A 19,749-nucleotide genomic window follows, 5' to 3' on the forward strand; every position below is an offset into this window, starting at 1 on the left:
GGAATCTGGCTCTAATTGAGTTCTCTAGTTACAATCTAGGGTAGAACTTTTTCTCTATTTTTTTCATTTCAGGTGTGCAGACATTTCAGAATTTCTTTGATCAAAATATGCATTGCTGACCAAAATAATAATTATGACATTGAACATGTATTCTCCTATAGAGTCGAATGAATTTTTTTCGGCTAATTCCATTTTGAAAAAATCACAATAGCAAAATAAAAACATTCACCAACTTTTGAATAAATTCTACCAACAATTTATTGAATGACATAGATATTTTTTTATTAGCTTGCCCAAAAATTAATGCAAATAGAACTTCATAATAAGACATCAGTAATAGTCTGGCTCTCTGGGTGAGCTAAGTAAATAATAAAAGAAAGATATAGGAATCTTACATGCTCTTCCTTGATAGTTTTAATACTTCCTTGGTGTTCTTTTTTCAAGATTTCAATATCAGCCTCCAAAGTCTCTCTTAATTCCTGCTGCAATCTATCATGCAAAAAAATAGTTCATTAATTATCGTATTTATTTCAAATAATGAATCAGAAATGCCAAACAATTTATAATTTTTTATTTAAAACTAACCTCTCTTTCTCCTTATTCAATGAGTCAGTCACATCATTGCATGGTGAAGGTTCTTCAACTTCATCATTTATTCTTGGGTCAGGATCACTGTATCTTGGATTTTTTGAAATTTCTTCAATTTGATCAGTTTGTTCTTTTGGACTATCTTCAGGTCCATTATCAGACCAGACTTTCTCGGAAAGATTTACCACTAATGCCGTAGGTTTTTGTGAGACTACATCATTATCTTCATCTGCCTCCTCATCCTCCTCTTGTATTGTTGTGGTTTCTTTTGCAGCTAAAAATGGAAGGAAACATAGCTTAAGGAAACATCAAACAAGAATACAAATTCATTTTATTATAGACAAACTATCAGTGTTTTATATGAATGCTCAAACTTAATATTCTTATCTCAAACATGTATTCAGACACTTTTTGAAAATATTGTAAGTCGGGTAAAATGAAACCCTCTTCATGGGTTACAACCTTGGCCTCTAGGAAGGGCTTGTATGCACAGGTAACGTGCTGAGTTGTGCTGGTAGGAGCAGCAATGATAATTACTCCAGGTAGGACCACCTATGCTAGACAGAGCTAGGCAAAAGGTAGTGCACACAACACGTGTTTCTCAGCCAGATGGCTGCAAAGGCATCTGATCTCAGTAGAGAGCCTATTAAAAGTGATGCTGTCTTATTAAAAACAATGTTGAGAAAGGCAATGGAAACCACCTCAATTATTTTCTCCATGGTAACAATGTGGAAAATAGGAGGATAGTGAATCCTGGAAACTGGAGTCAACCGACTGGGGTGAGTATCACGCCTGGTTTAAGGCCTATGAGGCCAAACTGATAGCAGCAAGGCTGAATTGATGACAGCAGAAAATAAGACAAAGAATAGGACCGTAACTGTAAGAATAGGAACTTGGGATACTAGGAAAAACTATTTTGAGGACAAGGAAGTTAGACAATATTAAGCAGGAGATGGGGAAAGGAAATATAGATAAGTTAGACGTGTGTGAGTTCAAATAGAAAGTGGGACGATTGAGACAGTACGGTGAGTACTGACTTACCACCCTGAAGGTCCAGGTTCAAGGTTCTTGTTAATTCTTCTTATTTGTTTATTATCTTCTTATTAACTTATTATCTTCTTCTTATTATTATCTATTGTTCTTACATGCCAATGAGTATTCATAGGGAGGAAAAAAGAGTATAATACTTGAAAAACTAACGAAAACGACTGAAGGTGTTCCTAAAAGGGAACTCCAGATAGGATTGGGGGATTGGAATGCAATGAAGGGTGAAGGGAGGTATGAGACAGAAGAGAGTGATTTTGGAACAAGAAATTACCATGGAAAGAATTGAGTTTTGCAAAAGAAATACCATAATTATAACTAAAACCTGTTTTAAATAGCATAATATGTGGACATACACATGGTGCTGATGCTATGGTTGGGCATATATTTCGGAGCAGAATCATTAATTCACACTGTATACCAGGAGCAGATGATAATTTAATGCTCAGGAAGAGTAAAATCAAATTCAAATTAATAAAAATGGAAAGAAGAATAAGAAAATGGAACTGAGAACATTTAACTGCTATGAAAAAGAGGGAATACCACTAGACAAGTGACAAAATTCTAATTTAAAACAAGGGGATAGGTAGAATATAAAAGAGGAGAAAATGCCTCAAACAAGGGATAATGAAAGCTGCAAACAAAACAGTACATAGGAAAAGGACGAGAAAGCCATGGATTAGAGTATAGATGATGAGAAAAGATTGATGGGATGAGTAGAGATTGATGGGAAAAGGATATGGGATGTGAGTATAATTATAGGGAAAAAAGAAGGAAACGTTAAATGATAATCTATGAGATATGGTGAAACACGTGTGCTATACAGGCAGGTGGAATTACACTCTATTAGTCACAAAGGAATATTTACTCACATTATTAGGGATATAACAGGAAACATGGTAAGTGAATCAGAAAAGATTTTGGCACAATCAAGAGAATACATAAAAGAACAAATTATATGATGAACATATTACGGCAGCATGCTTAGACAAATAATAAGTGCATGATGTTACTGAGGCTAGCTTAGGTCTAGGTATACTTGAGTGTAAAACAAAAGAGATATTTAAGGAAATAAAAATAAGGCTGTACGGAGGGACAAAATCTATGAGGAACTACTAATGGATTTAAGAAAGTCTGGAAAAGAGTTTTAATCGACTCAATCAAGGTCTCAATAGGGGAGGACTTTGGCAAGAATGCTTTGTTCAATAAGTATCGATTCACATCTCCATAAATGGGGAAAAAATCAGTGAGTGAGGTCTATAGGGCAAGCATCAGGATATGCTTAGTAAGCTGTGCTAGCTCACTCTATATTTACAAACAACATTTTTTGTTATTTTTTAATATTAACACCCATAGCAATGATAAAAAATGAGTTGTTTATCACATTTAGCAATGAATGAATCATGTACTTAAAACACCATGAAATAGATGAGTGCGTCAAATCTTAGTCAGTGTTACAGAGGCCTTTTCAAAACCAGGGGTGGTAGGTAATATCTGCAACCTGAGATCCTTTAGGCTTTCTACTTCTCAGCCTCAATGTTTATACTATGGTCTGTGTTGAATGAGATTTGCAACCAGGGCAACAACTATGTATATCATAACATGGGTAATACCAAGGCTAGACACATTAATTGTTTGTGAATTAATATCAATACATACAAATAAGAATCGAGATACAGCTTTTAAATAACCACAAGTATGCTCTCCTTTGAGCATTGTAGACTCCAAATGAATCTTAGAACATGAATATATTCTATAACAGGAAAACTCAGATTATTATGCCATTACATCATTTTTGACTGCATTTATCATGAAAAAAACAGGTTGTTATAAAGTAATAATCGAATGCAATTTTATTTCACAGCTGATAAATTTCACCAGCATGCACGGAACAAAATTTTTGTCTATTTTTCCCTTTGTATCACTGGTAAAACAGAGGCTTATTCATTCAAAATCATTCTTTACAACTGAGGCTTACAAAAATATCCTGAAGAAAGGCTGAAAAACTATGAAACACACATTATTATGAAGAAAAAAATAGTCAATTATGATCTTTTTCAATGTTTCAACACTTTGTATAAGAAAGTCCTAATAAGGAACTCATTTGATAATAAGGTATAATGGGGCATTTCAAAAATTAAAGGTAGTAATGGAGAGTATTATGTTTCTACCTTACTCTATGGTAACACACATCAATAATAAGTGATTAGATTTTGAAAGTGAACATTTCCTGCTCTTGGAAGATACATTTTTGTTGAATCGCAATTTTTTTATCACTGAGACATTGCCTACAATCATACAGCTGATAGCAAAGCCAAATTCTGCTCTAGCAAAACCCTTCAAATCATACACAAGCATGGCCACACTTTTCTTTCCCCACTATATGTCCCAAATTAATATAAATTAAACTTGTTTATGCATGCAAAATAACCTGTTTTCATTCAAGAGCATTAATGAGCCTTACTTAAAAGCATCGGTGCCACTTTGGCCATGCGGAGAGTTACATTTCATGTTGCCAAGAATTGATTTCCTATTAAATATTAAAAACATAGTAGGTCCAAGGTTGTAATGGATACACTAACTTATCTAGTTTTAGAATGAAAATTGGGTTTTCAATTAAAGATTCACACTTTACATTGAATTTTGTTTTTTTAGTTTAAACAACATCAATAACACTTATTAAAAAGGTATTAAGTGTGAGGCTTTCGCATCCAAAATTGGAGATATAATTATGCCCCCTAATCACATTGACATGGCTGACAATAGCCACAAAATTAGTGAGACTGCCGAACGGATTGATTCAAGTATTCTATTTTCCTTTTCACTATTCACATCCAAAATAAAAGGGGGAACAGCTAAGAAAGTAATAGGTACGCACTGTCTCAAATAGGGGTAAGCAAGATCAAACTCTCTCCAAGTCTGGCATCCTAACGCCCCTCAACATGCGCCCTTGTGCCAGGTGGGGGGTGTAGGTGAATGTATATAAAGTTTATTGTATTTGTGAATTGTCTATCCAGAATGTGCAGAATACTATTCGGTAATAAGTGTCTGAATTGAATGGGTGCCGGCCCTCTATCAATGTATTTTCTTATCCTCTTCGTGTAGGCATAGGGATAACTGCTAACCAAGTAATGCTCATAATATGTGTAGGCATATTGCACAAATGGTTTTCAGTTGACCCCTTTCCACGCGATTTTTGGTGCATCATGGGGGGCCAGGTGCATGAGGAAATAGAGGGAATATAAATAGAATGGCTGGTGACGTACCATCCCCTGCCACACGTCCTTGTGGTGGCTTGCAGGATATTATGTGGATGTACATGAAGTTTTAATTTTTGAGCACCAAAGTGTATTTGTGGATTGCACACACATTAGTGTTCATGATAATGAAATTTGATCTTGGCATTTACATTGATTATGAATAATACACCAACAAATAATCTATGATTGTTGGTTGTAAGTATTGGATACTAAAATTGATAAAAGCTACAATAAACACAAGCCAATCGAGTTATTTTGCTGGCAAGAATAGACAATGACAATTTTTTTCTAAGTCACATAAAAGGTTGCATCCTTTGTACAAAATGGCAGTTTTATTTTAGATTCCATGGCTGACTGAAAAATAAGGAATACTATACCAAGCATCATTCTGAATTATTCAGTTCAGTAATTCACCTCATGCAGTGGATATTCCAGAAAGGGACCTCAAGAGGCATATAGTCACACTAGAAAATTATGTATTTTTACAACATATACATGACTAATTACCTAAAGCTCTCATCTTAGAAATCATTTCTTCTTCCTCTCGAATCTCATCGTCAGATGTCCAATCACTGCCTCCTCCAATGGCCTCCTCAACTTCATCCACATCTTCTAGCTCATCATTCTGCTTGGATTTCATCGAAGTAAAAAGATGACAGGTTACTATAGTGCAATTCTCAGATAAAGGTGAAAGATTAATAAAAGCATCAGCAATTTCAGATTTTTTTATGACAAATTAATCTTTGAATGCTAAAATTATATGCAACTTACATCTTCTGGCAATTGAAAATTTATCTGGAGTTCCTCTTCTAATTTAAATCTAACACTTTTTCTCTCCTCCTCTAGTTCTTGTTTTCTCCACAGGCTTTTCTCTTCCACTGTTGCATGGAAAACATTTAAAAATAAGATTTTCACATAAGAATAAAATCCTATCCAATATGCTTTGCTAAAGAGATACGATACATGACAGGTACCTGTGCTAATTTTCAATAGTAAACAAATTTATGGCATTCAGTTTCATCAACAATATTTTACAAAACTATTTATCATCTGGTAGGCAGGTTCACTCTCCAGTAAAGATGTATCATTAATTTTTCCATGGGGGTGAGTGTGAATGTTTACAACTTTCAATAATTTGGTTACCTTGATCAACCAAAAGAGTTACCACTCACACTTTATATTCTTTCCATACTTTTAACCTTGAACATTCCCATTACATTTTTCCTCCGATTGGAGGACTTGCATGATAATTAATGCAGCTCTCAACAATTAATCTATTACCAACAATTTTTAGCCAGTCCGTATTAAAATTTTTATTAGAAAAATTATAATGATAGAATGATGACAGAATTTTGTTCCATGGCATTAGAAAGTTTGAAAAAGAAGAATATATCAAACAATGGATTCCTAGAAGGCATTAATAGTAAAATAAATTACAGGATGTGGATTGGGAACAAATTTTTAAGGAAAAATAGCTGGTAGAGAACTCAGTTTAGGAAACTGTTTAAGTACAAGAAATACATCACTTACCAGTCATATCCCTGGGATCAACATCCCAAAGTTTAGTTGGTGACTTCTCCCTCAGTATGCTCTTTGGGTAAATTTCTTCTTCACCAGATGCTGGAGCAGTAACTACAACCTTTACCTGAGGTAACACAGGTGATTCATCACCTTCCTCAGGGGGTGTGGTAGCCGTTCCTGAAAACTTCCGAAGGAAATTTGAACCCCCTCCTGAAATTGAATAATTCAATCACAACTTTAACCTACTGGAGTTATCAAAATCTTCATCAAAATGCTGACAGTCAAAACATGCAACACAATTAAAAACCTGCACATTTTATTTTTCTTTTATGATAAGAAGAATTGACAATTGACCCTTAGCTTAGCCAGTTAATCTACTGAGGCACCCTCTCACACTGTTAATATCTAAGGGTTTTAAAGAAATGAGATATTCTGATGAATCACCATCCATACAATGTCACAGACTAATCCTAGGCATGTGCATTGCACCATAGTCAATAGAGCCAACATTTACAATGGAAGAAGAACCAGAAATCAAGAGATCTGCGTTCATATTTTGCCCAGGGTGAATGATTTATAAAATATCAAATTCTCAAATTTGTGCACTAAGTGTTGGGTGACTCTGTCAAAGTCACTGTAGTGGCATTTTTTAAAAGTTTTTAAATGTATACAGTCTAACATTTTGCAATTGATAAAGAGTCAGATGATGAATAAATACTAGAGCACCAAAGATGAAAGAAAAATATTTTTCAATACTCCCAAGTATAAACAAAAAAGGGCACTTGGTCTCGCTCAAATAAGGATGAAGATGATGAATCTACTTCTACAAATTTTATTAGCAGATAAATCAACTTTGGTTAGGGATCAAATTAAACCCAGTCTTTATTTGAAAAATTATTAATGAAGTAAAATAGACCTCAACTGTGTCAATGCAAGTTTTGAAATATGGATACCCATTACTTGTTTTTCACAGTCAACTTCATCCACAAAGAACTTTTCTTCATACAAATAAGCAAAAAATGTTTTCTTGAAAAACGTTTTTTTCCACTGCTAATAGCTTATGCTCTCACCTGGGGTGAAGAGAACAACTTATTTAATCCAGGCATGTATTCTAACAGCCAGCAATGATTCTTTACTCATACATTTGAAGACCCAATACCAACTCTCAATTAGATTAAGGATTATGAATAAACAAAAAACGTCTTTTAAGAAAATATCTTCCGCTTATTTTCACCTAAAAAAGTTTTTACAGTTGAATTTGAAAGTAAAAAAGAAATTATGGGCATCCAGAATTTAACTTATATTACAAAATTTAAGTCTCATTGACCGAATGAACTAATTTGTCACAGGACTGACCTTAATGTAATCATTTAAAAAATTGATTTTTCTGCAAATAAAATTTGTGGGAGAGGATTCAATCATTTACTGGCATTAAGGCTTATAACAGGTTTGAAAAGGGATATTTCTCCTTTTCAAGTTACTATTTCTAGTAACCATAGTTTTGTAGTTATCATAACACAATGGGGATAGGAGCAATTCTGAACAGTGATGATGATGGCATAGGCCAACCAAAAGAAGTGGCTTAAATTTTGAATGAAATTATTTAAGTTTTTAATAATCAACACACAAAAAAATAAATTTAAAATTATAATAAAAATGTTTATCTCTGAAGATCATAATTGGGAACACAAAATCAAAAGGTGGTTATTTACAAACATATGCTCCTACACATTTTGAAACAGTGTAAATTAACATCTAATACCATATTCTGAACCATAGAGTATGAAGATGAATCTTTCAAATGAAATTTTATCATTTGACTTTGTGTTATCCTTGAACTCTTTCTTACTTAAAATCATGAGGGTTATCCCTAAAAGACAATTGTTTGCAAATGTTGATAATGCAGCGAAGGACTAAGAACAATTTAATTAAACCCCTCCTGCAGCCCAGACTTAGTGCCACATGATTATCACATGTTTCTGCACCTGAAATCTATCCCTGATGGCCAGTTTCTCTATAATGATAAAAGATCAAAGAAAATTCCAAGCAGTTTGCATTGCAGATGACATTATTCTACAATGAAAGGACACAAAAACTGGAGCCTAACCATGACAAGTGCCTTAACAATGGTGGGCACTATGATGAAAAGCACTAGGTGGTATATGCATCAATTGTCAAAATAAATTGCTCATAATTATACTCACATTTTTTTAATATCCCATTGGAATGCAGGATAACACTCATAGCTCTCAGATTGAATGAAGCATATAAAGTTGTAAGAAATAAAATTTTACCCACAAATCAAAACTATCTTCCAGTCATCAAAAATTTCTCCAACTTAAAAGAACCAAATGGGACAGCAACGTAACAATAATAACCAATCCTGACAGTGGGCTTGTGCACTTACCCCCTTTGTCCTTGACCCAGGTTAATTTCATTAGATTATTGATATGATCTAATGAATATGCCATTGTTTATAAAATATGTGATAAAATTCAATAATGGATCTAATTTTTCAAATAAACACACGGTAGCTACCCACATTCATGGCTGATACATTTCAGCACCTACCACATCCAAGGCCGATACATTCCAGCACCTACCACATCCAAGGCTGATACATTCCAGCACCTAACACAGAAGTAGCAAACTCTACATTCATATAAACCATTTTTCAGTCTCATTCACACTTATTATTAAGCAAAACTAATAAATTATGTACAATAAGATGTGAAAATGAAGATCGACAGCTGTAAACTGAAGGTGTCAAAATTATACAACAAAATTCAAATCTACGTACATTAAGGTTCCAGTATACCAGAAAGAAGAAAAGTCGGGTAAATCATAATAATAGAAATAACACACATAGTTTTTGCAGAAAATGCAACAACTTACTCCAATATTAACATTCAAGTTAATTTACAGATAACTTATATGCCATTATATGTGCTCATTAATTTGTCAGAAATAATACATGTTACGTAAGTCCTTGAAGAGCTGCATATGATATACCTAATACTCTAAGGAAACAAAGTAATTGCCTTATCACTGATTATAAAAAGTACCTGAGAGAGTTAGCTCTGCTCTCTTTGCAGCTTTTGAATGTAATTCAGGTGCCTTCATTAATTTCTTCTCCTTTTTTACTTTGAATAGGATAGACGGTGGTCTCTCTTCTGACAGTGGAGAAAGTATAGGTGTGAGCTTTGCAGAGCTCCTTAAAGGCATCTGAAAGACGAGAACGAGAGAAAATTAAAGGAAATCGCAAAGAAAAAAGGTTACTTAGCATATTAGCAATGTAACGCATTGAATGTTTAATTGTTGTCACAGCATGGAGAGCACTGAATAGCTGGTTTCAGTTCATATGTGTTAATTTTTTAAAATTTAAAGATGTCTACTTGCGATGCCGTGCTCTACCTCATGAGCAGTTAAGGAGCCCCATTTATTTATCTACATCTGTGAGAATAGTGTCAACAATTTTTCTTCAATTATGTTCATGAAAAATTAGGTCACTTGTTCATTTATACTAACTGCAATTATTTATTGATATTATTCTTTTTCCAGGACCCAAGTAGTTCATACATAGTGGGAAAATTAGGTACAGGTACCAGTCAATGAACTGAAGCTATGACAACTGTGATTGAAAATTGTTTAAGTATTTGCCAGCTGGTTTTATTGTCCAACTTTCAATAATTTATCAGTCCAAAAAACATTTTTCATTTCTTTCCTAAGTAGTTACCCTTGATCATTTCATTTGGAAAAGCAAGTATGTGCTATATTTGGAAGTCTAAATGCTACAGTGTCATTATGGCATAAAACAAATGTAAATGAGAGTTGGTCATATACCTGCATTGTTTCATTGGATATCCTTTGTAGGTATCCATTTCTATCCAGTGACTGTCTTCGTAAATCTATTTCCAAAAAAACAATGTTTGTCAACTATTATGAATTTAAGTAAACAAAAAACAGAACTTACAATTTGTCCAATGGACTTCTTGCTTCCTGACTTGTCTCCACATGCAAGTCCAGACTTGAAAGAGTCCATTGTTTTTGAAAGAATTTCTGATGAAACTGTCTCCTCGAAACTCTTCAAGTCTTCCTTAGCAGATGTTTTAGAATCCTCGTCCCCTAATGTGGGCAAAAACTCATTTACAGTCAGTAAACCTTGAATTTCAGGAATTTTGATTATTTCCTTTCAGAAAAAGTATAAAAAAAGGCTTACCAGCTGAACTAAGACTCTCAGATCTGCTCTTCTTTACGAGATTTCTAAACACCTCATCCAAAGGGTGTTCCCACTGAGACTGGTGGGTCTTTGTATTGTAGTAATAGTACCCCTGTATTTCCTCATCGTAACTAGAAAATAAAACAATTTTACATTGAGTTTTCTGAGCATGAAGCTATAATTATATTATGCAAAGAAATTAAAAAAAAACAATTTCCCTTTAAATTTTCCCAAGCAGGAAATTGAAGATTTTTGATCCTTTGCGTGAAAATGATCAACTAAATATTGTCAAATTTTAATTTGGTTAATGTAAATATAATTGTCAAATTTGAATTTGGTTAATGTAAATGTACTCGTATGTTACTTGTTTCAACATATTATGAACAAATCCATTTTGAACAGAAAAAGACTTTAATACTCGTGATAGAGTATAAATATATTGCATGTAAATCTAGATGTACTAGTGTGCACTAATAATTGCCAGTAGAAGTAATACTTTTAAGTTAAGATAAAAAGTTAATTTTTTGGAATATTTTTGCCATGCTGACTCCAGGAAAATATGGCTCTACAAGAAATGAGGTAATTTAAAAAAGATGAAAATTACAAACAAAAATGACTGATTCACAACAACAGAGATTTAGAGAATACCAATTAGCACGATGCTTAGCAAAAGTAAAGAGTACCAAGGTTTCCACTCAGGAGGAAGTGCTTGCATGAGCCCATCGCAGGCAAGTGGCATAAGGTGTGGCTCACTCTTGGGGTCAATTCCAATTTTGACGGCATAGTCCTTGATTTCTGAAAAAAATACACAGAATATTGAGAAGTTCAAACTAAAAAGTCATCTGCATGGCAATTATTAATGGAATTTCAAAAAGTCAATATATTTCGGGGAATAATTGGAAATTATTACATTTGATCCACTGCTAGAAAAAAATCCACATAAATACAAATTGTCAGTATACTGCTGAAATACTATGGCAAAGATCATTACAATAGACTTGAAAATTCACTGCATCAATTTTAAATGAATCAACATAGCTGACTACATTGGCACATTTATTAAATGAATCAATACACATAATATCCAACCACATCATTGTCTTAGTTTGAATATTTCTACATAAAATTTGAAACTGAAAGCTGTTGGTCAGGGCTGAGGCTCTTATTCATACACTTCCTAAATCCATGGAGCACAGGAATAGCCTACAATCCCAAATTTGTCGCTGCATAATGCTAAGCTGAACCAGAGTCATTAATTCAATGATTACTTTGATTTTGTGTTTACTACTATGTAACATATGCAAAAAAAATAATTTATGAAAATTAGGACTGGTCAAATATTACAGAGCTCAATTATAAAAAGGACATGAGAAGATAGCCAAAGATTAACTATTTTAATTTAGTCCATATAATAAGAAAAGTCAGTACATTGTAATGCTAAGATATTTTCAACTACCTAGGCTTCATACGAAGCTATATAATCTTAATAAAGAAGTCAAAACCAATTTCAGGAACCAGTAGATTCAAAAAGAAATTAAATACTCTCGATAACAACGAATTATTGAACTTCTTTGGAACCATTATATGAAACAAGAACAAAAGAAACATACAAGTGTCAGTTGACAAAATATATGACATTGATTATATGTTATTGATAGAATGGCAGACTTGTAAACAGACTATCATTTAAAACCATACCATAGGTGCACAGTAAAATGGCTTAAGATAAAAAATAAACTTTTGGAAAATCATCGTGTGTTATAACTACTCCAAAATTCTCCTGTCAATGTTTATGAATTCTAAATTAATATATATTTCCCTGAAAATGTTTCTCTCAATGCTTGGAACCCCTTGGCTGACAGAAAAAACTAGAGCTTGCTTATCAGCAAACCTAACTGATTTTATGAATTCCTTGCCGACTTTCATTCCTATCTCCATTTCTTCCCATGCCTCTTTAATATTTTCCTCCACAGATAAGCTGAACAGCACCAGTGATAATGAACAACCCTGGCTTACACCTCTTCCTAACACTGCTCATCCCGACTCCCCATCCCCCACTCTCACCTGAACAATCTGAGACATGTACAGGTTGCGGATTAGCCTCCTATCCCTCCAATCAATTCCTATTTTCTCCAATATACTCATTAGTTTTTCCCAATTCACTGTATCAAATGACTTTTCCAAATCAATGAAACAGGCAAACAAGCCCTGGTTGTATTCTATATTCCTCTTGATTAGTGATCTCATTATGGTAATAGCATTTTGTATGCCTCTCCCTTTCCTAAACCCAAATTGATATTTCCCTAAGTAATCATTTGCTCTGCTCTCCATCCTTGGGGCTGATGATCCTGAAAACAACTTCAGTTGTGTGGTACATCAAACATATTGTTCTGTAGTCCTCACATGATATAGCCTTTAACTTGTTTGGAATAGGAACTAACACTAATCTCACAAAGTCTTCCGGCCAGATTCCTTTCTCATAGACACAACGAATCAGCCCATATAGCCTCTTCCTCCCACATTTTCCTAAACATTTAGATATTTCCGCAGAAATGTTGTCCACTCCCATGGCCTTATTTGATTTCATCCCCCTTAATACTCTATCTATCTCATCGTAGGGGAGTATGCCTGGACCTAACCTATCTTCATCTACGTCATGTTCCTTTTCTAAGGGGGGGCAAGATGGTGCATGGCTAATGTACTGGCTTCCCACCCAGAGGGCCCAAATGCTGACGGTGTTGAATATGTTCCCGTGGTATCTTGATCCTAACTTCAGTTGCTTTGTGGAGGGCACTTTGAATCAGTACGCCATCCGTTGGATCGGATGTTAAGCTGCGAACGCCTTGGCACCTTTCGCAAAGAGTAGGCCGATACCAGGTTTCTCTCCACCCTTTATCCTTTCCTGTCCATGCATAATGGTGCAAATGACCTCAGCTGTCGGTCGACTCCCCTAAATAATACCACTCCTTTTCTATGTCTAACCTTGCTGGCCTAAGATCTTTACCATACAGTTCTTCTATATATTCATTCCATCTCTCTAGGATCTTTTGTTTTAGCTATAACATTACCCAACTTATCTCTAACTGTTAACACAGATCTTTCCATTTTAATTCCTGAACTTCCAGTGTTTTAACCATCTTGTCTAGCATCCATACTTAAAGGAAAGACTTGTACTTTTCCACAGATTTTATTATATAGCACAATGCATTTCACCGACTTGCAGCATCATCTGGTACCTGATGATGCCACAAGTCAGTGAAACGTGTCTGGTACCTGATGATGCCACAAGTCGGTGAAACGTGTTGTACCATATAATAAAATCTTTCCTTTTAGGATGGATATTAAATACTTCCAAGAAGTAAAGCCTGAAACAATAGAATATATTCTTGTATAGCACACCAATTACTCTATTCCTCTGCAAACTTTCCATATCCTTTCACTGAGTCATTTACCGCACTTCTTTTTCTTTATTTGCGGCCGTCTCAATTTATTACTTCACTCTTTATATTTCCTTCTGCCTAACTCTGTGTTTACATTCTTCCATTTCCTTCTCTGATCTATCTTTCTAATCATCTCACCCGTGATCCATGGCCTCCTTGCCATTTCCCAATTAAAAGTTCCTATAGTTTCTTTTGCAGCTTTTGACATCCCCTGTTTGATAAATTCCATTTTTCCTTGATAGTACACAGCTCTTTTCCTTCATTCATGATTTCCTTTATAGCCTGCTGATACTATTTCCTTGTCAATCCAGTTAATGCTTCTACTTTCCATTTCCTAAAATTTCCTTATCATTTTGAAATGGACACTACACATAATATCAACTAAATTTTGATCAGAGTCCGCATCCGCTCCAGGGAAACTAAGCGAATTGATCATACTGCTCCTAAACCTGTGCCTAATCAGAATATAATCTAACTAATATCTTTCTGAGTCACCTGGCATTTTCCATGTATACATATGCTTTTTGTGGTGTCTACACCAAGTGTTGGTAATGACTAACCCCTTTCTCCTACAGAATTTATTTGCTTACTCCCCACGGTCATTCCTCGTCCCTAAACTGTAGTCCCCCATCTCATCACCATCTCTTCCCTCGCCTACCGTCGCATTCCAATCCCCCATCACTATCAAATGTTTTCCTGCAGGAACACATGCGATTATGTCCTCTAACTGATGGTATATCCCATCAACTTCTGCCTCCTTATGATTGCTTGGCATGTATAACTTAACAATGATAAGTTCGTAAGTTCTTCTTTTATCTCTACTAGTAATATTCTATCTGTTGCTAGCCTTATGTTGACTAAGCTTCTTCCTACCATTTTATTCAATATTATGGCAACCCCTCATTGGCTCTCGTCCCCTCTGCTCTATATTACTCTATAACTATCACTCCAGTAATCCCCGCTATCCTTCCATCTCACCTCACATAGACCTAAAATACGAGTATATATATATTTCCTCTGCCGATCTCTCCATTTATATTTTCTAATTTTCCCATCCTCAACATTGTCCCAAATATCAAGTTCCTATTCCAGCTAATTCGTTCTTCCTCTTCTGCATATTTTGTCCTGCTGCTGTCATTTCTAATATGCAAGGTTTTTGTGAGATGATGACCGTGGAAGCCTTGCCTCTCCCACTGCCTGGCACAACACACGTCCGATTGGCCCGAGTCCCATAGTTGCCAGGACTTATATTCTCAATACTATCCATCATAAAGGTCTTGGGGATAATAATTGAGGTGGTTTCCCGTTACCTTCCTCAATAATTTTTAATGTGATACCATCACTCAATGTCCACCCAACTAAGGTCAGATGCCTTTGCAGCCTCACTGAGGAACAGACGCTGCATGGCTTAACTTTTGTCTGGCTCCTAACCTTCAACCCTTCTGACTGGGGTGATCCTACCAGGAGCAATTATCATTGCTACCTCGACCACAGCTCTAGGGATCATTGGAATGCACAAGCCCTTCCTCACATCAAGTTTGCAGTCCATTCCCTAATATTAAATGATAATATTACCGACTAGTATTTGCATTTAAAAAATTAATTTTGAAGCTAAAATCAAAAAATGTATTGTTATGCATTAATTGGGTATAGAAAGAACATATTATTTATATTAAAAGCAAAATATAAAATAAGCTCTTGAATGCATGGCCTACAGGTATAGCCAAGTTTATTACCTAACGTTTTTCATTCCACCGGCCATAACAGAATAGCTGTTCTCAACAGCATCAGCGACTGCGAAAAGTTAGCTTAAAGTTGAATTTTAAGTTGAGTGCAAAGTTCGACAAAGTAGAAATTTCTTTTTGATTAATTCGGGTAATGTTATGCCCAAAGAAAAATTCATCAATTCAATTATTAAATTGCTACGCCAGATAATTCGATAAATTTCCCTCATATTCACTGGAAAAGGCTTGCTCATTATTGCCTAGATGAACATGAAGCTAATAAAACCCCATTTATTTTTAGAATTTCTTTACGATAAATAAGATAAAGACAATAAGATAAAGCCAACAATATTGTGACTTAGACTTTTGCCATAATTCACTTAATGTTTTATTTCATACGGTGGTGGCTCACATCAGAGCCATATGCTCAGTAGCAGCAATAAAAAACTGAAAAAGAATGAAGAGACGTAGTCTTCGCAATGCGCCTGGCTTGCAGAAAAAACTCCCCGGCTACTCACAACATACCAGCAATGCGGGTTGCAGTACGGCGCCTAATCCTCGGAAGCCTAACGGACGAATGAAGATGCATCATTTCATATACGTAACTCTAGGGTCGAATATGCATCTAAATACGCATTTTCCGAAGTAACTCTTCACGGAAAACTATAAACACATTGCAATAAATTAAAGACCTTAAATGCAACTTTCCTTGAAACCATAGAAAAAATTATCGGTCGCTAAATTCAAGATATATTTGGAATGTTTGTGTAACGACTCCTTCGCGATTAATGACGAGAAAAAGTCACTAACTGAAGGTTTACATTTTTTGAAATATTCGATCATTACCAAAATGTCAAGGTTAAACACGAGTTTCGCATCCAATAAATTAAAATGCCAAAGCCAAAATTCGTACATTTATGAACAAAACAAAAGGTACGGAAGTTCGGAATACATTAATTGCCAAAAGAGTAAGGTAACATTCGATGAAAATGACATAAACTCTATCAGAATTAGACACCTCATTTGGCCATTCATTATCTCACAATTTTTCCCCTTCAACTAAACTCATCAATGCCCATTTTAAAAACTTTTGGGGAAAGAACCGTCAAATTAACACCTTAAAGCCAACTTGAAAGGAAAGCTATAAATGATAACTGAGTTAGATCGAGGCATTACTAAGAGACTGTAATATTTCAAGCGCCAGAAAGTGAACCGCGAGAAAATATTCGTAATTGCCTGCTTAATAGAGGATACAACCATATTTGAGCACAAATTATATTTACAAGATATTTCCAGTTAAAGTTACCACCATTTTTAAGAGATTTCAAAAGAACCGCTCATAATGGCAACCCTTTTTGTTATCCTACTAAATTAGAGGCGATGCCAGAAACCAAGAACATACAACACACGCACCTAGACGAGAAGCAATACATCATTTTCTATTTTGAGGAAAACAAAGATGTTTCATCAAGCGGATTACAGTAACATTTGCATGTGGCGAGGATTTCACGTAAGTAGATTGAAAAGGTCAAAGGTGAGGAAGTGATGCGAAACCGTTGACCATAACACTATCCATAGGTTCGACATGTACATGCCGCATTCTATCCTTCATATTACCCAAGAATTGCACTGAAGCTCTCGAATTGGCCAAGAGATACCTTTTGCTAGTTCATTACTACGCAGTATGCCTGCGGAAAATGAAAAAAAAACATGAAAATATGAATCATTACTGGTATTACTTTTCATATTACCCCTCTCCGGCTGAATGCATTAATTAAACTCTGGCATAATACTTCGTGATAAGTCAATTCCAATCTCAAGAGCGTGTAAGGTCAAGGAAAAAATGCATAAACAAATAAGTGGATATCATTTCTTAAAATGCAAACTTCCGAGGAGAATAAAAACCAAAATGTTTTCGGTTACAAGCAATGAACTTTTCAAAAAATGTACCAAATAATATCTATTTTAATATTCCTAATGAAATTTTTATGTGGACACGTAACATTTAAGGACCAGCTAAAAAATTATGAAAAATGTTCGATAATAAATCATAGAAGTCATTTATATTTTCCCTACACAGGCTGAATTTCCGGATATAGGCCATCGAAATAATGCAGACAATTTTCATTTATGTTATTTTCCAGTCGGAAGTATTTCAATGGGATTTTTTTCGGTGGGTAATCAAGTAATCAGAATCGCGGAAGCGACAGATAAATCCAAAGCTAACGGCGACGAAATATTAGATAAAAAACAAAAAAATCCCTTCTGCGGGGCTGACCACATTTTTGAAAGCCAGAATTCAGGTATTGAAGAATGAAGGTCGTTTATAAAAATTTTACCGCAGAAAAAAAGTTTTCATTCTGCCTTTCCATTTTGAAGTCCTTGCATATTTTCTCTGTTACGACGTCACCACTTCCTTTTTGCAAATGTGCGAAGAAAATACGAGTGTTTTTGGCAGACGCCAAGATTGAATCACGCGAGTCGACCGCATGGTGACAAGGTCACGCGATTACCTTGACATAAGAGGTGACGTGATGGCATCGGAGATTTTGAAAATGTGCTCTTTCTCTTTCGAGACCTCGTTTAGTCAGAGGGCCTCAGAATTAGACAAGTCGCCGTTCGGGCGACTAAATCCCTCGCTTCCACCGGAGAATACTGCGACTGGCCGCCAGAATAAGATTTAATTTCGATGGAAGTAATTGGGACGCTGCTCTCCATGATCCTACGAAGGAAAGTCCTTTCGTGGGACGATAAAAATCCATTTTCCCGCAACTCTCACATTCACGGGTAAACCTGGCAGCAGATGGAAAAAATCACCTAGATTTCATTTCCTCCGATGATTAGGATTGAATTATACAAACTTAACATGGAAAATGTTTCGATTAATGGAAAGTAGAACGTAATTGAACGAAATCGCATTTACACATCACGGAATTGCGATTTGACATTTTATGGCATGTCTACTTGCAACCTCAGTCTGCAGGGAAAATATTGATATAATTTTATTTTAGCCTTTCGAATTATCCCATATTATCCGTATTCCTCGATATACATTTTTTCTTGCCACTCTCGACATTTTCGTGCCTTCGTTTAAAATGGAAATGGTGCTGAAAATACAAAATTCACATTGAATACGAAATTCAGCATTACTTGGCAGCTCGCCATTTCAATGCGATGTGGTGGGAATATCGCACAATGCAGTCGATGCTCCGTGACATCGCCTAGTCCTAACTTTCAAGTCCCCATTTTTCGAATTCCGAGCAGCGATTCCTCTAAACGGCACCATTGCGGTAGCTTATTTGAAACTCATCGGAAACAATGGGTAAACCAAATACGATCCCAGGAAACCAGACGATGCACTTCGTCAATTTGCGACGAATAAAAGAGGAGGTAAGCGAAGATGGGGGATTTGCGAGATAATTAACCGACGTATGCAGATGATGAAAAGAGAAAAAAATTAAAAAGACATTCCGAATGTATGGGAGATTTCACGCCGCGCGAGGAGGCGGGTCCGGCCAGACAAAAGCAATCGGGAGCCGAGCGAGTGGGAGAGAGCGGGTGGCCTTGTTTGCCCTTCACGGGATACAGCGGCGCCCGAGTTCACTTGACTGACGCGGAATGAGTCTTTGGAAGGGGTCAGGCGAGGGCAATAGGCCCCGTAGACAACGGGTGCCTCATTCCTCCCCCACCGCCCTTCCTCCGAAAAAAAGACGACGGACTTTGAAAGGGGTGGATGGGAAACGGCGGGAGCCGTAGCTTTGAAGAGGGAAATGAGCGGGGGATGGGGGAGGGAGTTAGGGTGGGAGGAGGATGGGGAGATGGAGGGGGAGAGAAAGAGTGAAAGAGAGAGAGGGCGAGAGAGGAGTCCCGGTTTATTGATCCTCGTGTCCTGCCAGCCCCTTCGCCCGGAGTCTGTGGGATGGAAGCCCCTTGCATCCCGAGGCTGGGCCCCG

The 19,749-nt window shown here is 35.9% G+C and overlaps 1 protein-coding gene across 2 annotated transcripts in view; it reads right to left on the reverse strand.

Annotated features, from left to right (window-relative positions):
- LOC139688318 (centrosomal protein of 164 kDa-like) overlaps positions 1-19,749 on the reverse strand; it is a 62,321-nt gene that overhangs the window by 16,920 nt on the left and 25,652 nt on the right. Inside the window, exons 2-10 of one of the 2 annotated variants that reach the window (XM_071585816.1) lie at positions 11,316-11,427; positions 10,633-10,763; positions 10,387-10,538; positions 9,479-9,638; positions 6,423-6,623; positions 5,664-5,770; positions 5,400-5,517; positions 586-862; positions 396-489 (exon numbers count right to left, since the gene is read on the reverse strand). In XM_071585816.1, coding sequence (XP_071441917.1) covers positions 396-489; positions 586-862; positions 5,400-5,517; positions 5,664-5,770; positions 6,423-6,623; positions 9,479-9,638; positions 10,387-10,538; positions 10,633-10,763; positions 11,316-11,427 — 1,352 coding nt within the window. Of the gene's footprint in view, positions 1-395; positions 490-585; positions 863-5,399; positions 5,521-5,663; positions 5,771-6,422; positions 6,624-9,478; positions 9,639-10,386; positions 10,539-10,632; positions 10,764-11,315; positions 11,428-19,749 lie in introns of both variants that reach the window. The other variant, XM_071585815.1, reaches the window with a different exon arrangement.

This window comes from Hetaerina americana, unplaced genomic scaffold (genome assembly GCF_022747635.1).
Source record: "Hetaerina americana unplaced genomic scaffold, ioHetAmer1.1.p SCAF_2, whole genome shotgun sequence".
In the NCBI taxonomy this organism is placed as follows: domain Eukaryota; kingdom Metazoa; phylum Arthropoda; class Insecta; order Odonata; family Calopterygidae; genus Hetaerina; species Hetaerina americana.